Source organism: Anguilla rostrata, chromosome 1 (genome assembly GCF_018555375.3).
Source record: "Anguilla rostrata isolate EN2019 chromosome 1, ASM1855537v3, whole genome shotgun sequence".
Lineage (NCBI taxonomy): Eukaryota > Metazoa > Chordata > Actinopteri > Anguilliformes > Anguillidae > Anguilla > Anguilla rostrata.
The window spans coordinates 442,998-455,000 of NC_057933.1; the positions used below are offsets into that span (position 1 = coordinate 442,998).

At 46.9% G+C, this 12,003-nt stretch overlaps 1 protein-coding gene and 1 long non-coding RNA gene across 4 annotated transcripts in view; one reads left to right on the forward strand and one right to left on the reverse strand.

The window, feature by feature from the left end:
• Window positions 1-2,528: 2,528 nt before the first annotated feature.
• Window positions 2,529-8,117, forward strand: LOC135254223 (trophoblast glycoprotein-like). Its single transcript, XM_064334391.1, has 2 exons — window positions 2,529-3,353; window positions 4,615-8,117. Exons 1-2 carry the CDS (start codon window positions 3,103-3,105, stop codon window positions 5,468-5,470), a joined length of 1,107 nt encoding a protein of 368 aa, XP_064190461.1. The 5' UTR covers window positions 2,529-3,102; the 3' UTR covers window positions 5,471-8,117.
• LOC135254311 (uncharacterized) overlaps window positions 5,355-12,003 on the reverse strand; it is a 14,519-nt gene continuing 7,870 nt past the window's right edge. For 2 of the 3 annotated variants that reach the window (XR_010329856.1, XR_010329867.1), the window contains exons 2-3: window positions 7,475-7,594; window positions 5,355-5,493 (exon numbers count right to left, since the gene is read on the reverse strand). This is a non-coding gene — a long non-coding RNA (uncharacterized LOC135254311). Of the gene's footprint in view, window positions 5,494-7,474; window positions 7,595-9,749; window positions 9,901-12,003 lie in introns of those variants that run through there. The other variant, XR_010329863.1, reaches the window with a different exon arrangement.

Here is a 12,003-nt window from a genome sequence, read left to right on the forward strand (position 1 = left end):
GGGATCATAAAGAGTGCCGCGCGCCGGAACCACGCACTTTACCCTCAAATTCTATTTTTTAAGAATCCAAAAACTCCCAAGTATAAATCCACCCTACCACTTCAGCCCGTCCTGCGATCTATATTCATGTTCCATCATTCACAAACTGCATTGCATAAACTTGTCAGATTTAGATTAAGCAAAGCAACTTTACTTAAGGGGGCGACATTCAAGCCCTTTTTAACACATCCGGAATACTGACCTTACCAGATCGATCTAACACCTGCGTTTCCAAACTCGGTCCCTTCGTGAATGCTGCCTTTCGCTCCACCCACAATTTCTATCCCTCAGTTTTAGCAAACTGTTAATTTATCTTAATTACGTGCTTTTTATGCTTAGATTGATTATTTACTCTCCTAAACCACATGCCATACATACCTATGCATGTGAATGTGATGAAGAATATAATTCTAAGTAAAAATGTACTTATTGTACTTTATTGCAAACAATTACATAAAAGGAGGTAAATTATTTTGAATTTAGCAAATTAAAGACGGTGGTGGATCCAGAGACTTCTCGCTGGTGCACGCGTGGACACGTGGCCAATAAGACTACTCATATGGAAGATAATGAAGAATTCAAAGACAAAGCAAATGATAACAAGCCAAACTTGCTTTGTGTTAATAAATTTAAGGGAAAAAATCTGAAAGAAAAACACATGTATTCAGCAACCTAATTAGAAGCCTATTGATTAACCTGTCTTTCATTTGATCAAAAGCATTACCTTTTTTATGCAATTGTTTTCAAATATAGAACAATAAGCATATTTTTTATAAATATTAATGATTTTATTCTTTGTGGCATGCATGGCTATGTCTTACATAATGCTGCTTAAAGTGGTTAAATAATCCCTCCAAACATGAAAAGCACATAATTTAAAAAGAATTAGCAGCTTGTTAAAATTCTGGAATTACAATTGTGGTTTGAACAAAAACCAGCACACAGGATGGCCCCAGGACTGCGTTTGGGAACCACTGATCTAATGATTACGAAAATATTACTTAGATAATAAAATGAGTTCAGGCATCACTAGACCACTAGATGTGTAACTGAACAGGTAAATATCAGAATTATTGTTTGATATATTCTTCTTAGAAAAGTTCAACCAATCACATTTCAAGTATCAACTCATACTTTTAAATTATTTACATGGTAGTCAGCCCCAGAGGGGCAGGACCTGCCATCCCGTTCTCTCTCTGGGAACAGATGGGAAAAATCAATCCCTGAATAAAGGGCTGAATTACCCAGTGCAATCTGCTGCTCTCTTAACACGTCTTCTCTAATGAAGCGCTATTGTTCTGCCTCCACTCTGCATTTATCACCAGGAACCAGGAAACAACTGTACAGCCTGAAGCACAGAAATAGTTCCTTATGAACGTGCAGTTATGTTCGAAAATGTTATATACGGGCATCTTTAAATATGTACATATATAAATTGCTTACTTGAAAAAGGTGTATGCATGAATGACACACAAGAGCTGCTTGTTTTAGAACATGTTTTATTTCTAATAAAGTTGATTTTCCATATGGAGCAGCTACTGCCCAGTCAAACTCTGGGCCCCTGACTGACAAGCCTGTTCCAGACATACGCTGCTTGAGTGGGCTCTTGTGTGTGGCATGCTGGGAAATGCACACTCTGCATGGGCTCCTGTGTGTGGCATGCTGGGAAATACATGCTCTGAGTGGGCTCCTGTGTGTAGCATGCTGGGAAATACATGCTCTGAGTGGGCTCCTGTGTGTGGCATGCTGGGAAATGCATTCTCTGAGTGGGCTCCTGTGTGTGGCATGATGGGAAATACATACTCTGCATGGGCTCCTGTGTGTGGCATGCTGGGAAATGCATTCTCTGAGTGGGCTCCCGTGTGTGGTATGCTGGGAAATACATGCTGCGCACAAGCTTTTTCTGCAAGTTTGCCAAACTCACAAGAAATATCCAGCCATCTGGAGCCTATCCCAGCATGCATTGCGTGACCAGCAGGAATACACCTCACTCACTCAATCCATCGCAGGGCACACACACCATTCACTCACACACTCGTCCTTATGGTCAATTTAGTGTCTCCAATTAGCCTGCCTGCATGTCTTTGGACTGCGGGAGGAAACTGAAGTACCCTGAGGAAACCCACGTGGACACTCCACATAGAAAGGCCCCAGCTGGGATTCAAACCCGGGACCCTCTTGCTGTGAAGCAACAGTTGTGCTATGCACTGCAGGAATATCATTACAGAATAAATAAAGTACCAATCTAAGAGTGTGACCAGTAATCTTCCTGGATTTATGTCTGGATAGATTTCTGTTGTGGCTTACATACAAAAAATACCACCACAAAGTTAACAAGCCAAAAAAATTCAATGTCTACTAATCTTAAGCCAAAAAACAGTTCTCGGACTTCGTTCAGTGATTTTCACTCCAAATGATCATGTGGTTTCCTTTCCGGCGAGATTGCTCGTGTTCCTTTAAGAAAGGTGGAACCTGCGGAGCGCGTGGCCCCTCCCTTGTTCATTCCTTCGTCTGCGGTTGAGCTACGTTCTTTATTTCGGTGTGTGGACGAGAGAGCCCAGCCGCCCCAGGCGCCGAACGCTCTGGACCGCGAGATCGCCTTTTCACATGGAAATAAGCCTCTACCTCGCACTAGCACGAGGGCCTCTGAAGTGTGTAGTCCTCTGTCATGCTGATGCTCCATAAACGAAGCAGAGACAGAAACGGAAAAAGGAAGCAGGGACTGAAAAAGTCTGAGCAACCAAGGATAGGCTTGCACAGACACCATGGAACACTATTGAAATCAATCTTCAAACGGAATCGATCGGAAATTTGACCATTCATGTAACTGATGTAAGCTACTCTGCGAGGAAAATCCGGGGAAAAGAACATCAAAATAGTAACCATGTGCTTTAGCACCATTAGGTTAAACAGATAACCAATTTGTTCCGTAGTAGTCGCTCTGAAAGTTTTGGTGGATTATAAAAAATCCTACCGATCTTTTTTGGAGAAGCAATCAACTTTCTGTGCGATTTTTTTATTTTTATTTTTTGGAATTTTTATTATTATAATTATTTTTACAAAATGTTCCATGCGGTTCTTCTCTGCACGCTGCTCTGTGCATCCTCTGTGCGCGCGACGTGCCCGTCTCTCTGCGAGTGCTCAGAAGCCGCGCAGACTGTGAAATGCGTTTCCAAGGATCTGCGAGAAATCCCGTCCGGCATCCCGGGGTACACCAGGAACCTGTTTATCCTCGGGAACCACATCACTCGAATTGGACCCGAGTCGTTCAAAGGACTCGAGAACGTAACCAATCTGTCCCTTAGCAACAACAGGTAAGATGCCCGTCGTAGCATAAAAAGCAGTAGCCTACCCCGCCAGCTGTAATTTCCACCGTTTGCACGAGACATGGATTGCAAAGGCCATTCTAAAACGGCGCAATTATACACCTACTTAATCACTTTGAATTCTGTATAGGAATAGTGTATCTGGGGAATACACTTTATTAATAATCAATTGTTAATCACTTAGTTCCATAACGTTCTTACCATGGGGTTTTCAAAACCTGTCAAAATATATTTACTTCGTAGCTTTCCAAAGTTTAAATTACTCTTTACATCTGTAGGAATTCATGAATCTACTCGTCAAATTGAACATATTTATGCTGCCATTTAAATTAGGTTTTCTCTTTTATTTGTGTGTCTTTGTGTCTCTGGTTTTTCTCTTGAGTTGAAAATGTGTGATCAAAGCTGCATTTATCTTTGTGTCATAAGACCTGGTGAAGATGGAAGCATTGGCTGAACAGAGAGCTTTTCATAATGAAAGAAAGCTGTAGACTCCAGAACTGAGTATGAACTACAGCATGCTGCCCTGTGGGAGAATTGTCCCAGTAAAGCTCAGGATAGCCTGGTTAACAGGCATCGAACACAAGCAGTCCTGAATCAGGATCTATGGAACTGAGTCAGGCTGAGCCAGCTTAATTGTAAAGATCTGCTTCCAGGAGTTTTTCCATCCATCCATCCATTATCTATACCCACTTATCCTGAGCAGGGTCCATCCATTATCTATACCCACTTATCCTGAGCAGGGGAGATGCTGGAGCCTACCCAGCGTGCATTGGGTGAGTGGCAGGAATACACCCTGGCCGCCAATCTATTGCAGGGCACACACACTCATACCTATGGGCAATTTAGAGTCTCCAATTAGGCTACCTGCATGTCTTTGGACTGTGGGAGGAAACCGGAGTACCCAGAGGAAACCCATGCGGACACAGGGAGGACATGCAAACTCCACACAGAAAGGCCCCAAGCTGAGATTCGAGATTTTATTTTTATTAATTTATTTCCTTTTACACATTCCAGCATGTTGGACTGAAGCAGAACTAGAATGAGAGTGGTACAGGTGTGAGTGTATAGGAAAAGGTGTGTGTCGTACACATACAGGTACAGGTGTGTGTGGTACACGTACAGGTACATGCAGTGATGTGTCCTCTGACAGTGCTGTGGGTGTGGCTGGGAGTCCCACTGATTGGTCAAAGCGTGGCCCTGATTTACAGTGCAGACGTGTGATTGGACGTTCCTCCCTCTCCTGTCCCAGGATAGCTGAGGTGGAGTCGCAGGCTTTTGGGGGGTTGCGCAGCCTGCGTTCTCTGGACCTGAGTGGGAACCAGCTGACCCTGATCCACCCGGAGGCGCTGGCCGTCCCCTCTGGCCCCCTGCGGGACCTCAACCTGAGCCGCGCCCTCTACAACCACTCCGCCCTGGTGGACCTGGCCACCGCGCTGCGCTGGGGCATGCTGGGAAGCCTGCAGCAGCTGGACCTCTCCGCCAACCGCCTGGTCCTTCTGCCACCCGCCATGTTCGCCCACCTGCCCGCCCTGCGGCGCCTCCTGCTGGCCAACAACTCCCTGGTGGCGCTGCACAACGGCACCTTCCTGGGCCTGGAGCTGCTGGACGAGCTGGACCTGACGCAGAACGCCTTCCGAACGCTGCGGAGGGGGGCTCTGCGGGAGCTGGACGGGCTGGGGGGGGCGCGGCTGCTCCTGGGGGGAAACCCCTTCACCTGCACGTGCGGGCTGGAGGACTTCATCGCCTGGCTGAACGGCACGGGGGGGCGCGTCGCCGACGGCGACCAGCTGGCCTGCGCCTTCCCGCCGGACCTGCACAACACGTCCCTGCGCGGGCTTGGGGGGCGGGCCCTGGGTTGCCACGGTGACACGGCGGGCGAGGGGGCGGACCTGGCGCTGCAGACCTCCTACGTCTTCCTGGGGGTGGTGCTGGGGTTTGTGGGCGTGGTCTTCCTCTTCGTGCTCTACCTCAACCGCAAGGGCATCAAGCGGTGGGTGACGGACGTGCGGGAGGCCTGCCGGGACATCCTGGAGGGGTACCACTACCGCTACGAGATGGACTCGGACCCCCGTCTGGGACAGCTGTCCACCTCGGCCGATCTGTGACACTCCCTCACCCTCTTCTTCACCTGCCATCCAGACATTTTTGTTTAAGCAAAAACAAAGACACACTGAACAGATTTCTATTTGCAAAGGACTAACTAGTTTGTAACAATTTATACAGAAGTAATGTGTAGCTAACTGTACATATTTGCACAATTATATCAGCCCATAATGCATGCAACTCTTTTGTGTCTGAATGTGTGTGTGTGTGTGTGAGAGAGTGTGTTAGAGCATGTGTGTGTGTGAGAGTGTATGTAAGAGTGTGTGTGTGTGTGTGTGTGTGTGTGTGAGAGAGAGAGAGAGAAGGAGAGTGAGAGTGTGTAAGATTGTGTGAGCTCCTCTCCTCTCCATAAGCTGGAAGGACTGTAGGCCCACCATGCCTCTCTCCGATTGGCTGTACCATTAGTGCCTTGGACTCCAGCCCCTCCCACAGCACAGGACTCCACCCACCTCAGGGCTCTACACTGCTCCCATTTTAGGAGCGTTTGCTCCCTAAAATTGATGTGCGCTAACTGGAAAAATAATTTAGGAGCACATCGACTAATTGGGATGCATTAGTGTGCTCCTAAATTTTTCGACTTGAAAGCACATGCGCTCCTTGGAAAAATATGTCATTCTCAGTGTGACGAGGACAGCGAGGAGCCTGAGGTTGGATGATATATTACAGCATTAATTATCGAGTGCAGTAATGGTCATAGCCACTGTGGGTGCATTACCTTTTTAAAATCTTTTTCTCTTTCATTATATCTGAAGCAGTTAGTAAAAACTGACTTATAAAGAGGCTGCTTGAATTGTGTCTGGAGAATAAAAATGTAATCACTGTTATCTATTGGATGTTGATAAGACAGCCAATCAGCACCAAGGTCACGCAGCTTCCATGTGATCATGTGATGTGTTATTGTCAGTCACATGGAGCTGCGAGGCCTTGCTGCTGATTGGCTGTCTTATGGTCACTTAATAAATAACAATGGTGACGTTTTTTCTGGAAGCATTTGGCCTCTGAAGTGTGATTTGCTACCGCTTCAGGTATAACTAAAGAGAAAAAGACAAAAGGAAAGGCAGTACGCCACACGGTGGCTATGACCGAAATATCGCTACCATCCCTACCTCCAACCAGAGGGACCACAGCATGGGGTACAGCCCGTGGGGGAGGGGGAATTTGCGGGAGGTTTGGCTGGCTCAGTGAATGTATAAATTGGTCCAATATGAAAAGTCCTGAATGTTTCACAGGGTAAAGAATGATGTGCTCAGTAGTGCACGTAGTCTCTGTGCCGATGTACAGCATCTGTGGCAAACCTGCCTTATTTCCATGTGTTACTGTCCCTGCCACACGCAAGCACACACAAACACACGCACGCGTGCACACACACACGCACGCAGGCACACACACGCAGACACACAGACGCACACACGCACCTATGCAGACACGCACGCACGCGTGCACAGACGCACACACGCACCTATGCACACACGCATGTACACACACACACACACACGTGCGCACGCACACACACGCAGGCGCACAGACGCACACACACACACGTGCACGCACGCACACACACACCTATGCACATGCACACACACGTGCAGTGGGACTGGAAGGCTGCGGTTCTAATGATGGAATGAATGATCACATGACTGCTTCATTTCTTATTTGCAGTTAATGTTGTTTAAATGACATTTTGAGACTCCCTGTACTGAGCTCAGTGAAGGTGTATTACAGACTCAGCCTCCGTACAGCTGAGGACTTATTCTCCTTTTGTACAAAGGTTTCTGGGCGAGGAGATGGGTGGGACTCCATTCTTTGCTTAATTAACCTCGGTTTCTATGGTAACATAGGAATGTGTAATTGGAAGATTATGGAATGTGTAAAGTTATTCCTTCCAAATATGGCCATACCAAATGTGTCAAACAATAAATACCTATTAATACAGTAATAAGAGTAGGAGTGTACTGGTCAAACATCCCAGAAAACCAGCTCTCTGCATCCGGCCATCTAATCATTACCTTCTTCTGACTGGCTGCACAGTCACCAGCCTTACATCTGATTGGCTACAGTCCCCTGCATTCCCCGCCCACTTTGATTCCTCAGGTCATGACCTGGAAATGAGTCCTCGTTTTGTCTACCTGACAAAGGAAAAACAAATAAAACTTAAATAAAACTAAAAATAGCATTCAGAACCTACATAGCATTCAGACCCCACAGAAGCACAGTGGTGTGATGTCATTGGCCCGGCCACACCCACATCGCCCCTGAGTTGCCAGTCATTCCCAGGGGCGGGGCTGTGTTCATGCTGGTTGGTTAGACTGTGATGCTGGAATTGGTGCACAGGCAGGTACTCTGTCCTGATTGACTCACAGGCAGGTACTCTGTCCTGATTGGCTCACAGGCAGGTACTGTCCTGATTGGCTCACAGGCAGGTATTCTGTCCTGATTGACTCACTGGCAGGTACTCTGTCCTGATTGGCTCACAGGCAGGTACTCTGTCCTGATTGGCTCACAGGCAGGTATTCTGTCCTGATTGGCTCACAGGCAGGTATTCTGTCTATACCATTTTGTCATGTTCTAAAGATGCTGGACTGTTTGTGTTATAGTGTTCTGCATGTTTAGAAGAACAAAAAGAATTAAAATTTGAAAGTACTCAGTAAACTCGTCCTCTGGTTTTTTGTTTATCACCAAAGGGCTCATGGTCCATTTATATTATTATTTCTGATGTATGAGGTAATGTATTTGGAGGTGAGTCATAAGATTGTACTTCATGATTTTACAGGATATATGAAGAAAGAAAAAATCAAAATAAGGAGAATGGCTGTGTTCAGGGAGTAAGAGGTGTGGCTGTGTTCAGTCAGTAAGGGGGGGGTGGCTGTGTTCAGTCAGTAAGAGGTGTGGCTGTGTTCAGTCAGTAAGGGGGGGTGTGGGTGTGTTCAGTCAGTAAGGGGGGGGTGGCTGTGTTCAGTCAGAAAGAGGGGAAGGGGGGTGGCTGTGTTCAGTCAGTAAGGGGGGTGGCTGTGTTCAGTCAGAAAGAGGGGAAGGGGGGGTGGCTGTGTTCAGTCAGAAAGAGGGGAAGGGGGGGGTGGGTGTGTTCAGTCAGTAAGGGGGGTGGCTGTGTTCAGTCGGTAAGGGGGGGGTGGCTGTGTTCAGTCAGTAAGGGGGTGGCTGTGTTCAGTGTTCTAGCCCTTATGGGGGGGGGGGGGGTTAAGTGCAGTGCTGTAGTTGATGCTTCAGTTTCTCTGCTCTGTTCTGTCTGAGGCAAAATCAGTCAGGCAGAGCCACAGTCAAACTTCCATTCACCCCCACCCCCCGTCTTTAAAACCACACATCTGAAGATAGCTAGTGTTATTTTTGCAGTCTTTTGTTCTTTGGCAGTATCTGTTATGTGGTTTTTGAAGCCATGACATAAAAAGCTTCATCTTGCTGAATTGCCCGAGTTTCCTCTGGAACAGTTTACCATTGAGTTCCTGGATCTGTTCTTTTGGAACAAACTGGTGGCATCTGAAGGCTATAAACACCATAATAATGAGAATCCAACATCTGCACAGAATTAAACCTGCTCAAAACCCACAAGTCATCGCCCTGACAACAGAGAGAAGTAAAATGGCATGTGGACGCTCAGCAGGGCGATGGAGTATCAGATGAAAAGGACTGGCCTTTGTCTTTGTGTTTGCTCAGCATGGTTTTCCTGAAGAGAACCAGCCCCTTTGCACCATTAAAATCCCATTTCTGCAGCACATCCAACAAAACGCCTCTCCTGTGCTGTTGCATCCATTAATTTTAAGCACAATATTTTCATTTCACTATATATTTCTCATGGTTTTGTGTTCTTTTAATAAAAAGTTGAATAAAGTATATAACAACGACTCTGGTTGGTCAGGCAGTTACTCAAGAAACAATGTGGATAACCAGTCACTGCTGGCTAATGGGAAATCGCCCCCACCCCCAGTTTATAGCTGCCCATCACCGATAACACCACAACATAAGCACAGCAGAGTTCCCACTACCATCTCAAAGTGGCTAGCACAGGTTGTGTACTGTCAGTAGCATAGCAGTTAGCAGAACACCAGGTTAAATAGCGGTTGGTGGTGCTAGCGAGTTGGCTAAAATTAGTGTATGTTAGCCACAGTTGCTGCCCTTGTCATAGGAAAACAGGTATGCAATGCGATAATTTACTTGGCTACATCGCTTGTTAGCTAACGTTACATTTCAGTATAAGGCCAGCTTAAGCTTGTCGGTTTGTATTTCTAACTTAACAGGTGTCCATTAACAAGTCAAACCTTCACGTACGGTAAAGCCGCTCCATACCGCTGGTCTGGCCTCTCGCACAAGTTGAGTTAGCAGCAGCTGTGATGCATTGCCGAAAGTAGCTGGCTCTGACCAGCAAATAACCTGTAATACATAACGCTACGTGTACTGTGGGGCAAAACGACCACGACAAAGCTATATTTTGTCTGGAATAACTCAACTTTTACTTTAGCAACGTGTATGCTTAAACTGATCGTGCTTAACGTAACATTCAACGCTATTGTATAGTCTCTTCAACAGAACTGCTATATGTTGCAGTTTATTTTATCAGTGCTGGTAGCGGGCAGTCGGCTGTGAAAGCATTTTTGCGGTGGCGGACGATCTGACTGGAAAGTTCTCTCCAGACCTCAGCTGGCTTACAGGGAAACAAAAACGGGGGGAAAATGTCGCGTTTTAAAATGTACTGTACTGCTCTGCAATGGCAGCATTTAATGTTTGCCTTAGCTGCTCAAATTCCATCTTTAAACATCATTTTACCCCTTCTCCTCGTTTTCCCTGAGGATATCCATCTGTTGTCCTGTAGTCAACACTTCAGTTGGACAGCACAGCTTTCTTGTAGCTACTGGGCTAGCTTGCTGTTATGCAGAGTAGCCTGTGTTGTGATGTAAAATACACACGTAAATGAGTTTTGATTTGGGCAGTTACACTCAGGTACCTCACCTTGCTTACTTATCTTGCTTAGTCTGGAAGCCATTTTATATTAGAAGAAGCCCTCTTTGGGTTATTTTAGAGTATCTCAATTCTCCGTCGCAGCTTAAACTGCATTTAAACTAACAGCGTTCGCCTCTCAGACACACAGTGAACACTTTTCCTCAGTTTATAAATTCCTCTGCCCTCCGCCAACCCCCGCTGTCCTTGGACTCACCCTCCCACTCTATGACCTTTGACCTTTGTAAATAAGTGCATGTGCCGCTCTCTCTTCCCATCACTCCTGGGAGAACACTAAGGAACCTGGAAACGGTGATTCCGCGGGGACAGTGGGATCTGGAGGGGCTCATTAAAAGAGCATTAGAGCTTCACGAGGGGGAGGGGGCAGATGTAATGGGGAGGGTGGGGTCTGTTTTTGCTGCCCCTGGTCTTTGGGGTTCCCACTCGAGCACCCTGAAAATCATGTCTGCCTGCTGCTGAGGTACCTACGGAGGTCAACGTAATGACAGGCTGGAACAGTCACCCCTCTTTGTTTCAGGGTCCCCTGTAGTGGGGGGACAGGCTGCAGATCAGTCATCGAAATGCATCGGAGCCGAAAAGCGGCCAGCCCCCCTGTCGGTTGATGGGACTGGATGGGCCTGTCACCACACCCTAACCACCTCCACCCAAACACCACACCCTAACCACCTCCATCCAAACAACACACCCTAACCCACTTCCACCCAAAGACCACACCCTAACCACCTCCATCCAAACACCACACCCTAACCCACTTCCACCCAAACACCACACCCTAACCCACCTCCACACCCTACACAAGCTATGCAGGCCCAGACGGACTGAAGTAAGAGCCATCAGTTTGCATGTCCATGATGAGGCCTTTTTCCCCGCTACAGATTCTGAGGTGTGATGGAGGACAGGATTTCAGGCAGGATGAATGAGGCTAATTTCCTCTGATTTATCATGTGCTTCTCTCTCCAGAACAGAGCCCTGCTCCCAGATAGCTGATCCCTGCTTCTGCCGATCCCTGCAAAACTACCTTTCTTCCCCTTCATGTGGTGTTGGAATTGTCACTACGTGGCGTTAGGTCTGTCTTCTGTCTGTGGTTCTGTTTGGGGAGTTGGGTCTGCCTGTGGTTCTGTTTGTGGTGTTGGGTCTGTCTGTGATTCTGTTTGGGGAGCTGGGTCTGTCTCTGGTTCTGTTTGTGGTGTTGGGTCTGTCTCTGGTTCTGTTTGGGGAGTTGGGTCTGTCTCTGGTTCTGTTTGTGGTGTTGGGTCTGTCTGTGATTCTGTTTGGGGAGTTGGGTCTGCCTGTGGTTCTGTTTGTGGTGTTGGGTCTGTCTGTGGTTCTGTTTGGGGAGTTGGGTTAATCTGTGGGCAGTGATCTATTATGGGTTGTATGTGTGTGGTGAACCCAACAGCCATTAGTCACCTGTTAACAGTACCCCTGCCAGTATGTTCTGCCCAGCTTCTCTTGCCTCTAACCAACCAATCACAGGCCTGTAAACCTCTAACCAACCAATCACAGACCACTATTTAAAAAGATCAATAACCAGTAATAAAGCCTGAATGACCTCCATCATGCAACA

What these genes read in the sequence shown, in the direction of transcription:
- LOC135254223 (XM_064334391.1), top strand. Translation starts at nt 3,103, where the DNA reads ATGTTCCATGCGGTTCTTCTCTGCACGCTGCTCTGTGCATCCTCTGTG. An exon ending in CTGTCCCTTAGCAACAACAG is followed by an intron (nt 3,354 to 4,614) that starts GTAAGATGCCCG and finishes CTCCTGTCCCAG; the next exon opens with GATAGCTGAGGTGGAGTCGC.